General features: G+C 45.1%; 1 protein-coding gene across 1 annotated transcript; it reads right to left on the bottom strand.

Moving 5' to 3' along the window:
• Nucleotides 1-776: 776 nt before the first annotated feature.
• LOC129602964 (uncharacterized protein PF3D7_1120600-like) lies at nt 777-12078 on the bottom strand. Its single transcript, XM_055502089.1, has 5 exons — nt 6452-12078; nt 6218-6244; nt 5694-5814; nt 1034-5492; nt 777-783 (listed from the first exon to the last, which is right to left on the bottom strand). The coding sequence occupies exons 4-5, from the start codon at nt 2227-2229 to the stop codon at nt 777-779; spliced, it is 1203 nt and encodes a 400-aa protein (XP_055358064.1). The 5' UTR covers nt 2230-5492; nt 5694-5814; nt 6218-6244; nt 6452-12078.
• Nucleotides 12079-20992: the final 8914 nt, after the last annotated feature.

The following is a 20992-nucleotide window of genomic DNA, read 5'->3' as shown; positions in this document are numbered from 1 at the left end:
TTCCAGGATGTTTAGATTTCCCAACATGGTCGGGTTCCTCAGGATGTTTAGCTTTATCAGCCTCTGCATGTTTTCCAGGATGTTTAGGTTTCCCAACATGGTCGGGTTTCTCAGGATGTTTAGCTTTATCAGATTTTCCATGTTTTCCAGGATGTTTAGGTTTCCCAACATGGTCAGGTTCCTCAGGATTTTTAGCTTTTTCAGATTCTCTATGTTTTCCAGGATGTTTAGGTTTCCCAACATGGTCGGGTTTCTCAGGATGTTTAGCTTTATCAGACTCTGCATGTTTTCCAGGATGTTTAGATTTCCCAACATGGTCGGGTTCCTCAGGATGTTTAGCTTTATCAGACTCTGCATGTTTTCCGGGATGTTTAGGTTTCCCAACATGGTCAGGTTTCTCAGGATGTTTAGCTTTATCAGACTCTGCATGTTTTCCAGGATGTTTAGGTTTCCCAACATGGTAAGATTCCTCAGGATGTTTAGCTTTATCAGATTTTCCATGTTTTCCAGGATGCTTAGGTTTCCCAACATGGTTGGGTTTCTCAGGATGTTTAGCTTTATCAGATTCTCCATGTTTTCCAGGATGTTTAGGTTTCCCAACATGGTCGGGTTTCTCAGGATGTTTAGCTTTATCAGACTCTGCATGTTTTCCAGGATGTTTAGATTTCCCAACATGGTCGGGTTCCTCAGGATGTTTAGCTTTATCAGACTCTGCATGTTTTCCGGGATGTTTAGGTTTCCCAACATGGTTGGGTTCTTCAGGATGTTTAGCTTTATCAGACTCTGCATGTTTTCCAGGATGTTTAGGTTTCCCAACATGGTAAGATTCCTCAGGATGTTTAGCTTTATCAGATTTTCCATGTTTTCCAGGATGCTTAGGTTTCCCAACATGGTTGGGTTCCTCAGGATGTCCAGTTTTATCAGATTCTCCATGTTTTCCAGGATGTTTAGTTTTCCCAACATGGTCGGGTTTCTCAGGATGTTTAGCGTTATCAGATTCTGCATGCTTTCCAGAATGTTTAGGTTTCCCAACATGGTCGGGTTCCTCAGGATTTTTAGCTTTTTCAGATTCTCTATGTTTTCCGGGATGTTTAGGTTTCCCAACATGGTCGGGTTTCTCAGGATGTTTAGCTTTATCAGATTTTCCATGTTTTCCAGGATGTTTAGGTTTCCCAACATGGTCAGGTTCCTCAGGATTTTTAGCTTTTTCAGATTCTCTATGTTTTCCGGGATGTTTAGGTTTCCCAACATGGTCGGGTTTCTCAGGATGTTTAGCTTTATCAGCCTCTGCATGTTTTCCAGGATGTTTAGGTTTCCCAACATGGTCGGGTTTCTCAGGATGTTTAGCTTTATCAGATTTTCCATGTTTTCCAGGATGTTTAGGTTTCCCAACATGGTCAGGTTCCTCAGGATTTTTAGCTTTTTCAGATTCTCTATGTTTTCCAGGATGTTTAGGTTTCCCAACATGGTCGGGTTTCTCAGGATGTTTAGCTTTATCAGACTCTGCATGTTTTCCAGGATGTTTAGATTTCCCAACATGGTCGGGTTCCTCAGGATGTTTAGCTTTATCAGACTCTGCATGTTTTCCGGGATGTTTAGGTTTCCCAACATGGTCAGGTTTCTCAGGATGTTTAGCTTTATCAGACTCTGCATGTTTTCCAGGATGTTTAGGTTTCCCAACATGGTAAGATTCCTCAGGATGTTTAGCTTTATCAGATTTTCCATGTTTTCCAGGATGCTTAGGTTTCCCAACATGGTTGGGTTTCTCAGGATGTTTAGCTTTATCAGATTCTCCATGTTTTCCAGGATGTTTAGGTTTCCCAACATGGTCGGGTTTCTCAGGATGTTTAGCTTTATCAGACTCTGCATGTTTTCCAGGATGTTTAGATTTCCCAACATGGTCGGGTTCCTCAGGATGTTTAGCTTTATCAGACTCTGCATGTTTTCCGGGATGTTTAGGTTTCCCAACATGGTCAGGTTTCTCAGGATGTTTAGCTTTATCAGACTCTGCATGTTTTCCAGGATGTTTAGGTTTCCCAACATGGTAAGATTCCTCAGGATGTTTAGCTTTATCAGATTTTCCATGTTTTCCAGGATGCTTAGGTTTCCCAACATGGTTGGGTTCCTCAGGATGTCCAGTTTTATCAGATTCTCCATGTTTTCCAGGATGTTTAGTTTTCCCAACATGGTCGGGTTTCTCAGGATGTTTAGCGTTATCAGATTCTGCATGCTTTCCAGAATGTTTAGGTTTCTCGACGTTTAAGTGTTTGTCAGGATAGTCGAGTTTACTGTAATGATTTAGTTTTTGAGGATTTTCAGATTTTTTGGGGTGGTCCAATTTCTCCTCATGTGAGCGATAATGATGTTTAATAGAAGCGACTGATTCATCGACCCATTCATGGTGATTGCGATACCTGACAGACCCTACATGTTTATCAAGCCATTTAAAGCGATCCTGATGCTTCGTGTCACTCAGATACTTGTCAAAATGGTCATATTTCTGGGAATATTTATGTTTTCTTGAAATTTCATGGGTGCTAGGATGTATAATTTCAGATTTGAAGAAATTTTCTTTTTGTGTGTGATGTGCAGCTTCGTCTGGGTTCAGGGTTTGTTTCTTGTTGGGATGCTCAGATTTCCTATGATGCTCAGATTTTTCAGAATGTGTCGGTTTCTCACGTGGTTTCACATGGTCTTCAGGTTTGCCATTGTGCATAAGTTGCTCAGGTTGTTTTGTTTTATCTGACTTGTCAGGATACTTTTGTTTCTTAGTTTGTCCTTGTTTTCCAGACTGTTCAGGTTGTTCAGGAGATTTAGATTTTTCAGGATGTTCAGGTTTCTTAGAGTATGGGTGTTTACCAGGATGTTTAAGTTTCCTGTCATGTCTTGGTTCTTTTAGCTGTTCATGGCTCTTAGGTTTGTTTTTAGCATGATGTTCATCATTGGCCGGACGATTAGGGTGAGCATGATGTTTATAATGTTCAGAATGTTCATGATGCTCAGGATATTTAGGACTTTCAGGATGTTCATTCTTGTCAGGATGTTCAGAATCCCTGTCATATCTAGGTTCTTCTAGATATTTTCCACTATGTTTAGGTTTCCCTACATGGTCGTGTTCCTCAGCGTGTTTAGCTTTATCAGATTTTCCATGTTTACCAGGATGTTTAGGTTTACTGTCATGTTCTGGTTCTTTCTTATGTTCAGGTTTTTTAGGGTGTTTGTTTTTTGCAGGATGTTCATCATTGCCAGGATGATTAGGGTGTTCACGATGTTCAAAATTTTCAGGATGTTCTGCATTCTCACGGTGCTCGTTGTTGACAGGATTTTTAGAATGTTCATGATGCTCAGGATATATAGGACTTTCAGGATGTTCATTGTTGCCAGGATATTTAGAATCCCTGTCATGTCCAGTCTCTTTTGGATGTTTTCCAATAATCTTAAATCTCCTAACATGTTTGAGTTTTTCGGGATGTTTAGCTTCTTCAGACTCTCCTTGTTTTCCAGAATGTTTAGGTTCATGGACTTTTGAGTGTTTGTCATGATAGTTGAGTTTACTCTGATGATGTGGTTCCTGAGGATTTTCAGATTTTTCAGGGTGGTCCAGTTTCTCCTCATGTGAGCGATAATGATGCTTAGTGGAAGCAACTGATTCATCAAACCATTCATGGTGATAGCGATTCCTGGCAGAACCAGAAACCAGAAAGTGATCCTGATGCTTAGCGCCACTCAAAGATTTGTCAAAATGTTCATATTTCTGGGAATATTTATTTTTCCTTGAAATTCTATGCATGCTAGGATGTATAATTTCAGATTTGAAGGAAGGTTCTTTTTGTGTGTGATGTGCAGGTTCGTCATCAGATTTTTCAGAATGTGTCGGTTTCTCAGGTGGTTTCACATGGTCTTCAGGTTTGCCATTGTGTATAGGTTGCTCAGGTTGTTTTGTTTTATCTGACTTGCCAGGATACTTTTGTTTTTTGGTATCTCTTTGTTTTCCAGATGGTTCAGGTTGTTCAGGAGATTTAGAATTATCAGGATGCTCAGGTTTTTCAGAATGTGAGTGTTTATCAGCACTTTTAAGTTTCCTGTCATGTCTTGGTTTTTTTAGCTGTTTAGGTTTGTTTTTTGCCGGATGTTCATAATGTTCAGGATGCTCATTATGTTTAGGACTTTCAGGATGTTCATTGTTGCTAGGATGTTCAGAATTCCTGTCATGTCCATGTTCTTCTGGGTGTTTACCAAAACGTTTAGGTTTCCCAACATGGTCCGGTTCCTCAGGATGTCCAGTTTTATCAGACTCTTCATGTTTTCCAGGATGTTTAGGTTTCCCAACATGGTCGAGTTCCTCAGGATGTTTGGCTTTATCCGATTCTGCATGTTTGCCAGAATGTTTAGGTTTCTCAGCCTTTGAGTGTTTGTTTGGATGGTCATATTTACCACGATGACCCAGTTCTTGAGGATTTTCAGGTTTTTCAGGGTGGTTGAATTTCTCTTCATGTGAGCGATAATGATGTTTAATAGAAGCGACTGATTCATCGACCCATTCATGGTGATTGCGATGCCTGACAGAACCTATATGTTTATCAAGCCATTTAAGGCTATGCTGATGCTTAGCACCACTAACAGACTTGTCAAAATGTTCATATTTATTGAAATGTTTCCTTGAAATTTCATGGGTGTTAGGATGTTTAATTTCAGATTTAAAGGAATGTTTTTTTTGTGTGTGATGTGCAGGTTTGTCTGAATTCCAAGTTTGTTTCTTGTTGGGATTCTCAGAATTTTGGTCATGTTCAGTTCCCTCAGGGTGATTATCAGAGTGTTTAGTTTTTTGGTTGTGTTTGAATTCTATATTGTCCAATTTCCTAATTTCTTTATAGTTTTTAGGGTGTTTTTCTGTTTGCATGGGTTTTCCATAATGGTCAGAGGTTTTAGAAAATCTGTCAGCACCTGGTTTGCTTGTAAATTGTAGTATCTTATATTTGTGTTTCCTAAGGTGTTCAACTTTAATGTTTTGGTGCTCTTCTTGTTTGCTGGAATGTTTTAATTCAGTGTGTGTTTTATCTTCTTCAAAATACTGAGAATTTTCAGTATTTCCAGTTGGATCATATTTGCTGGGATGGTTATGGTGTCTAGTATGTTTGTGTTTTCCTAAATAATAGTTTGTGCTGACATGGTTGTGTTTAGGATGTGTCGTGTCATGTACATATTTGTCTGTATTCAGACGCTTTTCATCATCTTCACATTCATCTGAATATTTAAAGTTTTCAAGACGGTCAGGGTTCTTCCATGGTCTCATAGGATGTCTGGGTGTCTGCTTACATTTTCTGGTATGTGTAACCTGGTCATGAAGTTCTGGTTTCTTGGGATGTTCTAAACTGATTTGTTTGGATTCTGCTGGTTCTTCTGTTTGTGCAGGAGGAATTGGCTTTGCAGGGACATCAGGTAGAGACTGGGGTGTCTTTGCACACACACAAGGAGGTGGAGCTTTTATAACACTGAAAAGAGAATGAAATCAGTCCAAGAGAAAGGTATGAATCAGACAGTGCTTTCTGTGAGTATGAGTCTATGCAAAGTGATAGAAAACAATGAGAAACATCACCAAGATGGAAAGTCCCTTTTACTTAAAATGTGAAAAATGAAATGAGACAGATTTTTAAAAAGTCAAATGGAAATATGAAATCAGAAAGGAGACTTACCTCACTTCCCTACGAAATTCTTCAACGTCTTTGTCATAATCCCATCCTTTTGCTCTGTGTTTATGTTTTTTACATTCTGTTTCTTCTGATTCTTCAGATGGCAGCAATGAGTCTGATGCAGCTGCACAGCAAAAACCTATAGTTATACTGAGGAATTGGTAAGAAACTCTAATGAAGTTTAATGGTCTGACATTTTGCTGTTCAAGTGTAGGGAGCAGTCTAAACGTATTTTTAAAGTTGAACTGCTCCACTTGTATCCAGTAACTTAAATGGGAGCATCATCGAACCAGGGCATCGCTCATAGAATTAAACCTGACAGTGTTTATCGAGAAGTAGCCACATCTATCCATAGATTTTAAGCTTCCCCACAGAAACGAAACAAAAAGCAAATATGAATTTACTGTTGCTGAGATTTTGGGGATTCAGAATCTGTAATAAAATAAATGTTTGTTTTTGACATTAAATGAATGAAAATGAATCTAATGGGTTCACAAATTAATTTGGCAACTTAAACAATGTCTTACCCAAAGCCACGAGTCCAATGGCCAGAACTGAAAAACAGACATTTGCTTATTAACTCTATCCCTGTGATGTTGATAAAACATTGAACTTAAAATAATGACGGTTTACAGCTAATATTTCCACTGCAAATAATGGTTTGTCATTAAAATGGTCCCAAAAAGCTGTACTCCTAGGAGCCGAGTTTAGTTCTACCTACATCTGTGGCAATAAAAACATGAGCAGGTCACATTACTTACGTGCCAACAGGGTGAACCTGAGTGAAGCCATGTCGGCAGCAGCTCTGCAGCCAGTTCACTGCGATGCTCCACCGATTAGTCAATTAAACACTTTCTCCAAAGATCCAGCAAAGAGGAACATCTCCTCTGGATCAACTTTGGTCTTTATACACAGTAAAGTGAGGAATGACTCACACTGTTTGATTAAGAACACGCCTCAGTGCTTGATATTTTAATATTAAAGCTCTCATTGTGAATCACTCACCTTGAATCATTCACCTTGTTGCCTTCAGACGTTGGAGTGAGGAAGGCCTGCAGTGCTCTAGGAGATCCTGGCCCTCCTCAAATATTGCATTTGGCACTTGTTAGGTGTCTTTAGAACATTTTAAATGAACTTCCCAGGCATCCCATATCTCAACACTTGCCACAGCGTTGTCTTTGTTTGGTTTTTCTTTCTTTTCCTTACGTTTTTAAATTTAGAACTGTGAAGCTTTGATCATGTCCAGGAGCAGAGGAAACTAAAGTAACTAAAAAGTTTGAAGTGTGTCTGTACTATACATCAGACTTTTGATAGATTCACCTCAACGTGTCTGAGATGATTTCAGCGTCCAGGTGTGTGTGAGCTGGCTCAACAGGGATCACGACCAGGATGGTTTGTGTGACTAATGCATGGTTGGGATTTTTCATCTGACGGCTGCTCAGTCTGATGTGATGTGTGATGTAGCAGCGCCTTTGCCTGAGGTCTCCAAACACTGATGCTGTCTTAAGCAAATGGTTCACACTGCTCCCAGCTAATGTGACTAATACAGAGATGTGTTGGGAAAGTGAAGGAGGTGAAAGCGCCTAAAGCTGTGCAGGCGCTGCTCACTGGGTCTGATGGCAGAGGTGTTTTTTTACTGAATTAGGAGGAAACTCACTGATTTGAGTCCCTGGTTAGAGTGGGCCTTATGGGAATTATATATTTAAATACTTGATCGATATTTTACTTATGACTTCATTTTCATGTTCATCCATTTGTGTCTGTTTCATTCTCTGACATAACAAATGTTTTACCGGATTGAACACATACTGTTACAGGAGAATAACTAATACAACGCTGATCACTTGATGTAAGTATCAGCCTCTGTTGTCAGATACTAAGATCAACCTGGACTCACACAGTCTGTTAGACCAGACACTGTATGCTTTGTGAACTGAGTCCGCAAGGATCTCTACCTCACACGCATTGTTTGCTAGACAGACTTAATATTTAATAGGACCAAACTACATACTGCTGAACAGCTGTTTGACTACAGTTAAACACTGTAGTTTGCTGCTTTAACATGGAGTCTGTTTTAGGTTTCTGTACAGTGATGTGCGGTCAGGGTGGGCAGGGGAGGCGGGGCCTCACCTCGCCTGACAAAATTCCATAATATGAATACATAATAACATAAAATAGAAATCAATATCTGTCCACTGATCTCTGTTATAAATGTATTTCCTCTACATCTTTTAAAATTTCTTAACATTTCCACGAGTAAAGGCATGCACATCTGCCCTAATATAAGGAGAAACACGAGCGAGGCATCGATGAGCCGGGCCTCAGCCCAGGGCTCAAGCTCCCATTCTCGAGCCGTCATTACATGGGTTAATTCGTGGAGCGATTGCTTCCTGTTTCACAGCTTGTCACCAAAAAAATGCAGATTTTTTTCTTTACTGTCACTTTCTACAAGCTCATTAATGCGTTTATCGATGTGAGTTTGACATAATAACTTCCTTGATCGTGCAAAAAACTCGAAATGACGGAAGCCGACAGGTGCTTGGCTGCTACTGTCAGGCGATTCTGTTTTTTGTTTTTTTTGTCAGGCGCCTCTTTGCGGCAGTGACGTTGGCGCTTCTCCAGTGAGTTAGCAAACAAACTCAGTTAGCTTATTTCCCAACTCTCAAGATGGAGGAGAATTATATAATTTGACTTAAAACATTTTCAAAACAAACTCAAAACCGATGGAAGACCAACGCCGGAGCTTAAAGGTTTGCTTCAAACCACGGGACAGAAAACAACTCGTTCCTTTCAAACGGACTGGTACACCCGAATGACATGATGTGCTGCCACAAACCGACTGTACTGTTTTCCTGCTTACTGCTTTCAACCTGTGATAACGTCTAGACCAACACAGGATAATGTATAAAATATATAAAACTAAGACCACAAATGTTTTTTCTGTTTTCTAAAAAATAACTGATGACACCAACTTCTAAGTCAAGTAAAGTCAAGGTCTTGTGTTGATTTGCAGTCCTGTGTTAACTAAAAGTACGAGTGCTGTATTAACTAAATAAGGCAGAAGTCCTGTGTTAACCGAAATAAAGTCTCATGTTTTATTAATGTCCATTGTACAGTAAGTGTGTTAGGTCCTGTGGTATTTTTTTAAAGTCAACGTTCTGTTTTAAGTGAGTAAAGTGAGTTAAAGCCAGTATCATTGTTTGGTCCCCTCTGTTCCTCTGTTATAATTAAAGTTATTGTGTTTATGTGAACATATAGATACTCATTCAAGTCCTTTTATTGTAAGTCTGACTCTGGAGAAGTCAGTGCCTCACCAGCCATGAACCTCACCGCCACTGTTTCTGTCTAAGCACCAATCACGTTTTTCAGTCTCCAGGCAGCTGTAAATGGCAGCGTTATTCTTATAAGACCTGTCTCCAAAATTCTTTGTTAAATAACCCTTAATATTTTACCTTTAACGTCGCTGTGTTTTTTTTTTCGTGGTGTTCTCTCTTACTGTTATGTTTTCTGTTAATGTTGTTGTGTTTTCTCTTAATGTTGTTGTGTCTTTGTGTTTTCTCCTATTGTCGGTGTGTTTTCTCTTTTTATTTGTTTGTAATTTGCACTTCAGGGCCACCGTACAAACCCTCTTTTCTTTATCTGCTGTTGTCCCTTCTAAAAGTCTCTGTGATGATACGTGGCCAGCCGACATTGCCTACAAAAAGATGAAATGAATTATTTTATTAGTATTAGAGTAGTGGCCAGCTAAGCTAATGTACAATGTTAGCAAAGTAAGCTAACGCTACTTAGGAGTACTCCCGTGTCCAAAACATGACAAACAGCAGCTCATAACTTTACTCAAACTAGAGATGGAAAGTTTGATTCTTTTAACTGACTCGGATCTTTGACTCTCGATCAGTAAAGTGAACAAAATGTTTCGAGTCATTTGTTCAATTCGTTCATCTACAGCTTTGGGTCGTTGTTGTGGTTGCGGTTCTCTGATTTGCTTCAGCTGACAAATTTTAATCACAAAATGCCACAAGCAATTAAAATCTAGGAAATACACACCACATTAACGTGACTTATGTCCTGCATTTTTGCCATTGTTGTTTAACAGCGCGACAGTCGCTTGGTAGCGGTCACATGATAAATGAACGAATGAACAAATGAACGTAAAGATCGTATGAACGAATCAGGAACAAACTGTAGCAATTGCTACTCGCTACAGAGCCTGAGCGGCTCGGCTGTCACGTGACAAGTGAAGGAACGAACGATCTGTAAAGATCCGTATTAACGAACCCCAAAAGAACTATAATACTTGCTGCTTGCCACAGAGCCTGAACTGTGAATGATGAATGAGAACGATGAACTAAACTCTGTAGCCTGAGCTGCCTTTTACGTGAAGGCTGGTAGAGAACAAGTGAAAGTAAAACTTATTGGCAATTAGTGAGACTTTTAGAGGAAAAAAGTAACTAATACTTAGCTTTTCTTATTATTATTAATATTATTGTTGTTGTTCTTGTTATTAATATTATTAATATTATTATTATGGCAGAGTAAACAGGACCACAAAATCAACATATTGAATGTTCGAAAGTAACAGACTTTACCTTATTTACACAATAAAACTACACACATCCACCAGAATCAAAGACTGATAATATTTACGATTCCATGAATAAAGAATGTACAGTATGTCAGGCATCAGGTGACAAATAAATGAATGTCAGCTATCAGATATCATTCATTTCCTTGTTTCTCAGTACACACAGCCCCGTAGCTGATCTACAGCTGTCACTTGACAAAAGAACGAAGGAACGATCCATAAGGATCGTATGAACAAAGCGAGAACAAACTGGAGTCCTTCCTGCTCGCTACAGCGCCTGAGGAGCCTGGCTGTCATGTAACAAAAGAACGAATCACTGAGGATCAACGCTCAGTTGATTGAGTCGTGAACCAATAATTTTTCCTGTCCTGCTGACTGAGTTTATGCAGCTGCTGCCCTGTGGCGAGAGAAGGTACTGCAAATGTTACGCCCCTGAAGCGGGGAGAAATTGTTAGTCACGAGTAACAAGCGATGTTTCCTCACTGGTGTCTTTACGCGATTGATTGTGCATAAACTTACACATACAACATACATGTAACAGTTCACAAAATAAATGAGTTAAACCATAACATTGTTTCTGTAACTATTACCAAATGGAGGCTAACCGCTCTTAGGCACCACACGCCACGCTGCTCAATTAAATGACTCCTCCGGAAGACCCGTGCATATTAATGTATCTTAGTCCATGTCACGTATGTTTGGCACTTATCATTGTGCTTTTTTTTGTAAGGCCACACGCCTTCAACCTACCTAAAGCAAGGAGAAATTGTTAGTCACGAGTAACAAGCGATGTTTCCTCACTGGTGTCTTAACTCGATTGAGGAAAGCAGCGCGATGTTCCCAGGTATGTGGGAGGAGACCAGACCAATCGATTTCAGGTCAATAGATTAAAGCGATTGCCTAGTTGATCTACTTATTATTGGGTCTCACTTATCACACATGGAACTGAACAAATCGTTCACTGAGAGGACTCATGTTATTATACTTCACCTCCCACTCTTCATTTTTAGTGAACAGCTGGTTAGAATTCCAAGCAAAAACGTGTCACCATCCTGATAAATAAGAAAATTAACTTTTTCTGAGTTGGTAGAGCGTTGGCTTGGGGAGCGAAAGGTAGCTGGTTCAAAGTCCACCAGAGCACCAAGTGTGTCCAGCTGCTGCCATGTGGCGAGAGAAGGTACTGCATGAAAATGAACAAATTGTTGACTGAGAGGACTCGTTCCTCCCGAGTCACAGTTCATATTGAACAAATCGTTCACAAATAACACGTCACTAACTCCAACTTCAGAGCGTATGCTAAACAATAAACGGCCGAATATATTACTTACTCAGTGCTCATCTGACCGCTCTGTAGAGGCTGTTTTTTCTAGATTGTGCTGGGCATCCTGAAGCTAGTTTGGACTGCTGCTTTGTTTACATGCAGCACAAAACCAATGATCCATAACACACGCTCCCCCGTCAGCGGTAGAATCCACAACTTCAGCTGTCCTGACGACTTTATGCAGAGGAATAAATCAAGATTTCTCTACATAGAAAATATGGAAGAATCTGAGTGCCCCTTTAATCTATGACCTGTTGTTGTTGTTGTCCCACCAGACATTAGAAACATCAACTCCCTCTCTGTCTTTAAATCTAATCTCAAAACTCACCTCTTTAAAATGACATTTTCTCTATGAATCACTGTGTGTTACCTTGTATTGTTTTTTTCTTTTATTCTTTGTTATTGTATTTGTTAGTTTAAACTGTTGGTTTTAGACTGTACAGTGTCCCTCAAAGAGTTTGGAAAGATGCTTTAAAAATGTATTAGATTATTATTATTATTATTATTATTATTATTATTATTATTAATAATAATAATAATAATAATAATAATAATAATAATAATAATAATAATAATAATAATATCCCTCTCTCTCTACCCCACTCTGTCCTCACCTACAGATATCGTCAGACTCAGAGCTATGTGTCTGTGATAGGCAGTCCCTGGTCCAACCATCCTGCCTGTGTCCAGTCCCGGGTTAAACCATCCTGTCTGTGTCCAGTATCTGGTCCAACCATCTGACTTTATGCAGAGGAATAAATCATAATTTCTCTACATAGAAAATATGGAAGAATCTGAGTGTGCCTTTAATCTTAAAAATTACTTGACATGATGTGACAAACCGCCGGTTTGTTTCCCACTGAGCAGCCCCGGACTGTGCGCACACACAAACACACACACACACACGCACCAGCTGATTGGCCGCAGAGAGCGGGTGCACACGCAATCGTGCGGCCATTTGGACATTTCACCACCATTACATCTTGTTACGCCGTTAGACTAACCACATACACTTGTCACTTTTGTTGGTTTTGGTTTCTTGTGTCAGTACTTACGTGTCGGGAGTAGTCGGACTCCCGCGTCGCGCCGGCAAAACCGGACAGCTGGGCGACGCTCACTTTTGACGTCATTGCAGTGTCGCCTCGGCGCGAGGCGCGGGTCCGACGAAACCACTTTTGTTTGTTATTATTTGGTCCTAGTCATTATTTGTGGGGTATTCTTGTGTTATGAATCTGAGAATTATTGTGGGAATATGGGTGATTGATTTATACTTGTTTAAAGGTGAATATTGGGATTATAAATGTTTAGTTTCCAGAACGTTCTGGAGAATGGTTCCACCCAGTTGAAGGGGGCGGGGCCAGGCCTTTAAGAAGAGTGGCCAAACTCCCTTGTGGGGGAGAGTGGACTGGACGGAGAGCGAGTTGGTTGGTGAGAGAGTGTTGACGAAGAGAACAGGTTGACAGGTTTCAGGTTGACTTCCACATCCATAGTTGTCCTTATCATTCTGTTTTTCTTTTATTTTGTCTGTTGCACCCGCGGGGTTTTTGGAGCAACTGTAAATACTGCACCTGATTCTTTTCTGCACTATACTTTTGGACTGAATAAACTCACTATCTGCGAGCAAGCCATCTTTTTTTTGGTTGTTTTTTGCACGGCGTTCCACGTCTCGAGTGAGCAGCAGAGCTCACTCACCACAGTTGGTGTCAGAAGTGGGATGGCTACACGCAAGACAGCACCGAAAGGCAGAAAACCTGGACCTAGGCTGCGGTCGCAGGGGAAGGTGACAGCTGTGATGCAGGATGATGAGGACTGGAAGTCAGACGGGAGTGCAGCGTCGGTGATTCCCGGTGCCAAACCTGAGGAGGGAATGGTCTCTTTGATGCAACACTTCTTGAACGCACAGCAGCGCAGAGAAGAGCGGTTTCTGCTGGAGCTCCGGGGCCTACGGGAGTCCATTGTGGAGGCAGCTAGGCCGGACTCAGATGGAGAGAGTCCACGTTTGGAGTTGCCAACGCCAGCTGCTTCGAGGGTAGCTAGTCCGCGCAGAGCGGGCTACCACAGAGACTCCCCAGGTGTGCCAGTGCTGAGAGGGCCGCCCCAGCGGATGGAGCCAACGATGCCATCTCTCCAACCTGGCGATGACATCGAGAACTACCTTCGACGGTTTGAGCGCCTAGCCAGGACCTGGAGGTGGCCTGAGGAGGAGTGGAGTTGTCGGCTAGTTCCACTGCTAACAGGACGAGCATTGGAGGCTTACCTGGCGATGGACGAGGAGCAGGCAAAGGTGTACGATGAGCTGAAGAAGGCTTTACTTGAGAAGTACGACATTTCACCTGAGACGTACCGACAGAGGTTCCGGTCAGCCACAGTTCCGGCAGGGGAATCGCCGACGGAGACCTACCACCGCCTGAAGAACCTGTACGAGCGTTGGGTTCGACCGAGGGAACACTCCAAGGAGGAGATTGGTGAGGCCATAATCCTGGAGCAGCTCCTAAGGGTTCTTCGGTTGAGACACGCACCTGGGTTCGCGAGCATGAGCCAACGGCAGGAGTGGCGGCAGCGAAACTGGCTCAACAGTACCTGAACGCTCATCGCGGGACTCTTTGCACTCAACCACCATCAGGTACTGGGCGCACCCACCCGGGGGTGGAACGGAGAGGTGCAATGCCAACAGACTCTACACCAGGCTGGAATCCGCCAGGAGGAAGGCCCAAAGAACTGGTGTGCTTTTACTGTCAGCAGACAGGGCATAAAGCATCTGTGTGTCCAGCGCGCAAAGCTAAACTGTCGGGGTACTGCTATGTCCCAAGAGAAGGGGATGTCGAGCTGCGCAGGGGCCGTGAGAGTCTCTCAGCATGTCATGTGACTGTGAATGGATGCTGCCTACAGGCTTTATTGGACACGGGGAGTGCATTATCAATGGTCAAATCAGGTTTTGGGTCAAATGTAGACTATGTGAATACAGTTGGGGTGCAGTGTGTCCACGGGGATGTGAAGCGGTATCCGCAGGCCGAAGTACTATTAGAAGTACAAGGGCAGACATACCTGCTAATGGTGGCTGTAGTGGCTAGTCTACCGACAGACATGATTTTGGGCCGAGATTTGCCAGTGTTGTGTGACTTATTACAAAGCACCGAGAGGAGCACGGGAAATGTTGACTCTGTGTTACCAGGTCATCTGTCATGTCCGGCCTTTACGCGGGCACAAGCCAGGGCAGGACTCCAACCTCTACCAGACATGGATGAAAGTCTGTTGCAGGGTGGAGACAGAGGCCCAAAAAAATCGCGCAGACTGAAACGTCTGGAGAAGTACCTGGGCACACCAACCTCGGAGGTTGCTGCAAAGCACCCGGAGGGTATTGGTTGGCAAGAACCAGAAAATATAGCGGAGCTACAGAAAGGGGATGTGACGTTAAAAGCTATGTTTGAAAAAGCGATGTCTGATCAACCCTCTAACCTGTGTGAAGAAAAATGTGTGGTTAAGAATGACATTTTGTATGTACAAGCTGGGGATAAATCTCGCCTTGTTGTCCCGGCTAGCTGCCGCCCACTCGTCTTACACCTAGCACACTCTGTCCCGTGGGCTGGTCACCTGGGCCAACAGAAAACATTTGCACGTGTTAGCTCTCGGTTTCATTGGCCAACATTGTATGCTGATGTTCGCACCTACTGCAACTCTTGCCCAACCTGTCAGAAGACCAGTGCTGTGCCGCGGCAGCACAGGGCCCCATTGCACCCTCTCCCTGTGCTCTCTGAGCCCTTTAGGCGGATCGCCATTGACATTGTGGGACCGCTGGAGAAAAGCAGTGCGGGACATCGCTACATCCTGGTCATCAGTGATTACGCAACAAGATATCCGGAAGCTTTTCCACTGCGCACAGCAACTTCACCAAACATCGTCCGTGCCCTGGTACAACTTTTCTCCCGAGTGGGAATACCTGAAGAGATCCTGACAGACCAAGGCACCAACTTTACATCGCGGCTGATGGGGCAGTTGTACCGGCAACTGGGCATCACTGCCATCAAGACAACCCCATACCATCCACAGACAGACGGACTAGTAGAAAGGTTCAACCAGACACTGAAAAACATGCTACGGAAATTTGTGGTGGATACTGGAAAAGACTGGGACAAATGGCTGCCATTTGTCCTCTTCGCTTACCGAGAAGTCCCCCAAGCATCCACCGGGTTCTCACCATTCGAGCTTCTCTATGGTTGGCAGGTACGGGGACCGCTGGATCTGCTGAGGAAAAGCTGGGAAGAGGGTACGACAGCCAAGCCAGAGGAGAGAGGCATCGTGCAATATGTACTGGAGATGAGGGAGCGACTCGAGCAGTACAGAGACCAGGCAAGGGAGAACCTGCAGGCAACACAACGATACCAGAAGCGGTGGTATGATCAGCATGCACGACTACGGCAATACCAACCATGCCAGAGAGTGCTACTTTTGCTACCTACCTCAACGAGCAAACTTCTGGCAAAATGGCAAGGCCCATATACCGTGGTACGCAAGATGGGGCCAGTAACATACGAGGTCCATCACCCAGACAAGGGAAAGGCAAAGCAGACATATCATGTCAATCTTTTGAAGGAGTGGAAGGAGTCACCGGAGAAGAAACCTGCGTCAGCCATGCTGGTACGGAAGGTGACGGTTGAAGAGGAAGAGGACGGTGTGGAAGGTGCGGAAAGAAAGATGTCTGTGTTGGATTTGAATCACCTAGACGACATCAAGCGCCAGGAGTTGCAGGGTCTATTAGACCAGTTTCCAGCGTTGCTTCGTCAGGGGCCGGGGCAAACAGCGCTGATCCACCATGCCATCCACCTCACAGATAACACGCCGTCCAGGCAGAAGCCGTATCGGGTACCGGAACGTTTGGTGGCTCCATTGAAGGAAGAAATTAGGATGATGAAGGAGCTGGGAGTGATTGAGCCATCTACAAGCAAGTGGTGCAGCCCAGTGGTGATTGTCCCGAAGAAAGACGGGTCTATCCATGTCTGCATCGACTTTCGGAAGCTCAACGCCCAATCCCAGTTCGACGCCTACCCGATGCCACGGGTAGATGACCTCTTGGAAAGAGTGGGAAGGGCAAAATTTATAACTACCTTGGACCTCTGCAAGGGCTACTGGCAGGTTCCCTTGGATACAGCATTGAGGCCTTACACAGCTTTCAGGACTCCGGCGGGCCTTTACCAATTCACGGTCCTACCGTTTGGGCTGCACGGGGCCCCAGCCACGTTCCAGAGGCTGATGGACAGGGTCCTACAAGGATGTGAGGAGTGGGCCGCTGCCTATCTGGACGACGTTGTCGTCCACAGTAGCTCATGGGAGGAGCATCTGTCCCACCTGCAACAAGTGCTGCAGAAGATTGCTGAGGCTGGCCTGACCCTAAACATGGGGAAATGCGAATGGGCAAAACAGGAGGCACAATACCTGGGGTACCATCTGGGCAATGGACAGCTACGACCCCAGGTCAATAAGGTGGAATCCATCTGCCAGAGCTCAAGGCCGAAGACCAAGAAGGAGGTGAGGTCATTTCTGGGCCTGGTGGGATGGTACCGGAGGTTCATCCCGGACTTCGCCTCCATAGCAGCACCCCTAACGGATCTGCTGGGTAAGAGGGTACCAAACCCCATTCGGTGGACTGAGAACTGCGAGGCAGCATTTAGGGCCCTGAAGGAGAAGATGTGCTCCCGGCCAGTGTTGCAGAGCCCGGACTTCTCCCAAGGTTTCCTGGTCCAAGTAGACGCGTCAGCGGTGGGTCTAGGAGCCGTGTTGGTCCAGGGGCCCAAGGGAGAAGAAAAACCGATAGCTTACCTCAGTCGCAAGCTATTACAGAGAGAGACCCGCTATTCAGCGGTAGAGAAGGAGTGCCTGGCCATCAAGTGGGCCTTGGAAAGCTTGAGGTACTACCTCTTAGGAAGGACATTCGACCTTGAAACGGACCACAGAGCGTTGACTTGGCTGCATTCCACAAAGGACCACAATGCCAGGGTCATGAGATGGTACCTGTCGTTGCAGCCGTTCAACTTTAAAATTCGGCACAGACCTGGACGCCTGAATGTGGTAGCAGACTACCTGTCAAGGAACCCGACAGGCACTCTGCTAGGAGAGGGGGAAGGTGGTGTGACAAACCGCCGGTTTGTTTCCCACTGAGCAGCCCCGGACTGTGCGCACACACAAACACACACACACGCACCAGCTGATTGGCCGCAGAGAGCGGGTGCACACGCAATCGTGCGGCCATTTGGACATTTCACCACCATTACATCTTGTTACGCCGTTAGACTAACCACATACACTTGTCACTTTTGTTGGTTTTGGTTTCTTGTGTCAGTACTTACGTGTCGGGAGTAGTCGGACTCCCACGTCGCGCCGGCAAAACCGGACAGCTGGGCGACGCTCTCTTTTGACGTCATTGCAGTGTCGCCTCGGCGCGAGGCGCGGGTCCGACGAAACCACTTTTGTTTGTTATTATTTGGTCCTAGTCATTATTTGTGGGGTATTCTTGTGTTATGAATCTGAGAATTATTGTGGGAATATGGGTGATTGATTTATACTTGTTTAAAGGTGAATATTGGGATTATAAATGTTTAGTTTCCAGAACGTTCTGGAGAATGGTTCCACCCAGTTGAAGGGGGCGGGGCCAGGCCTTTAAGAAGAGTGGCCAAACTCCCTTGTGGGGGAGAGTGGACTGGACGGAGAGCGAGTTGGTTGGTGAGAGAGTGTTGACGAAGAGAACAGGTTGACAGGTTTCAGGTTGACTTCCACATCCATAGTTGTCCTTATCATTCTGTTTTTCTTTTATTTTGTCTGTTGCACCCGCGGGGTTTTTGGAGCAACTGTAAATACTGCACCTGATTCTTTTCTGCACTATACTTTTGGACTGAATAAACTCACTATCTGCGAGCAAGCCATCTTTTTTTTGGTTGTTTTTTGCACGGCGTTCCACGTCTCGAGTGAGCAGCAGAGCTCACTCACCACAGTTGGTGTCAGAAGTGGGATGGCTACACGCAAGACAGCACCGAAAGGCAGAAAACCTGGACCTAGGCTGCGGTCGCAGGGGAAGGTGACAGCTGTGATGCAGGATGATGAGGACTGGAAGTCAGACGGGAGTGCAGCGTCGGTGATTCCCGGTGCCAAACCTGAGGAGGGAATGGTCTCTTTGATGCAACACTTCTTGAACGCACAGCAGCGCAGAGAAGAGCGGTTTCTGCTGGAGCTCCGGGGCCTACGGGAGTCCATTGTGGAGGCAGCTAGGCCGGACTCAGATGGAGAGAGTCCACGTTTGGAGTTGCCAACGCCAGCTGCTTCGAGGGTAGCTAGTCCGCGCAGAGCGGGCTACCACAGAGACTCCCCAGGTGTGCCAGTGCTGAGAGGGCCGCCCCAGCGGATGGAGCCAACGATGCCATCTCTCCAACCTGGCGATGACATCGAGAACTACCTTCGACGGTTTGAGCGCCTAGCCAGGACCTGGAGGTGGCCTGAGGAGGAGTGGAGTTGTCGGCTAGTTCCACTGCTAACAGGACGAGCATTGGAGGCTTACCTGGCGATGGACGAGGAGCAGGCAAAGGTGTACGATGAGCTGAAGAAGGCTTTACTTGAGAAGTACGACATTTCACCTGAGACGTACCGACAGAGGTTCCGGTCAGCCACAGTTCCGGCAGGGGAATCGCCGACGGAGACCTACCACCGCCTGAAGAACCTGTACGAGCGTTGGGTTCGACCGAGGGAACACTCCAAGGAGGAGATTGGTGAGGCCATAATCCTGGAGCAGCTCCTAAGGGTTCTTCGGTTGAGACACGCACCTGGGTTCGCGAGCATGAGCCAACGGCAGGAGTGGCGGCAGCGAAACTGGCTCAACAGTACCTGAACGCTCATCGCGGGACTCTTTGCACTCAACCACCATCAGGTACTGGGCGCACCCACCCGGGGGTGGAACGGAGAGGTGCAATGCCAACAGACTCTACACCAGGCTGGAATCCGCCAGGAGGAAGGCCCAAAGAACTGGTGTGCTTTTACTGTCAGCAGACAGGGCATAAAGCATCTGTGTGTCCAGCGCGCAAAGCTAAACTGTCGGGGTACTGCTATGTCCCAAGAGAAGGGGATGTCGAGCTGCGCAGGGGCCGTGAGAGTCTCTCAGCATGTCATGTGACTGTGAATGGATGCTGCCTACAGGCTTTATTGGACACGGGGAGTGCATTATCAATGGTCAAATCAGGTTTTGGGTCAAATGTAGACTATGTGAATACAGTTGGGGTGCAGTGTGTCCACGGGGATGTGAAGCGGTATCCGCAGGCCGAAGTACTATTAGAAGTACAAGGGCAGACATACCTGCTAATGGTGGCTGTAGTGGCTAGTCTACCGACAGACATGATTTTGGGCCGAGATTTGCCAGTGTTGTGTGACTTATTACAAAGCACCGAGAGGAGCACGGGAAATGTTGACTCTGTGTTACCAGGTCATCTGTCATGTCCGGCCTTTACGCGGGCACAAGCCAGGGCAGGACTCCAACCTCTACCAGACATGGATGAAAGTCTGTTGCAGGGTGGAGACAGAGGCCCAAAAAAATCGCGCAGACTGAAACGTCTGGAGAAGTACCTGGGCACACCAACCTCGGAGGTTGCTGCAAAGCACCCGGAGGGTATTGGTTGGCAAGAACCAGAAAATATAGCGGAGCTACAGAAAGGGGATGTGACGTTAAAAGCTATGTTTGAAAAAGCGATGTCTGATCAACCCTCTAACCTGTGTGAAGAAAAATGTGTGGTTAAGAATGACATTTTGTATGTACAAGCTGGGGATAAATCTCGCCTTGTTGTCCCGGCTAGCTGCCGCCCACTCGTCTTACACCTAGCACACTCTGTCCCGTGGGCTGGTCACCTGGGCCAACAGAAAACATTTGCACGTGTTAGCTCTCGGTTTCATTGGCCAACATTGTATGCTGATGTTCGCACCTACTGCAACTCTTGCCCAACCTGTCAGAAGACCAGTGCTGTGCCGCGGCAGCACAGGGCCCCATTGCACCCTCTCCCTGTGCTCTCTGAGCCCTTTAGGCGGATCGCCATTGACATTGTGGGACCGCTGGAGAAAAGCAGTGCGGGACATCGCTACATCCTGGTCATCAGTGATTACGCAACAAGATATCCGGAAGCTTTTCCACTGCGCACAGCAACTTCACCAAACATCGTCCGTGCCCTGGTACAACTTTTCTCCCGAGTGGGAATACCTGAAGAGATCCTGACAGACCAAGGCACCAACTTTACATCGCGGCTGATGGGGCAGTTGTACCGGCAACTGGGCATCACTGCCATCAAGACAACCCCATACCATCCACAGACAGACGGACTAGTAGAAAGGTTCAACCAGACACTGAAAAACATGCTACGGAAATTTGTGGTG

This window comes from Betta splendens, chromosome 14 (genome assembly GCF_900634795.4).
Source record: "Betta splendens chromosome 14, fBetSpl5.4, whole genome shotgun sequence".
Classification (NCBI taxonomy): domain Eukaryota; kingdom Metazoa; phylum Chordata; class Actinopteri; order Anabantiformes; family Osphronemidae; genus Betta; species Betta splendens.
The sequence above is the reverse complement of the archived record's forward strand: the minus strand, read 5'-3'. Positions and strand labels throughout refer to the sequence as shown.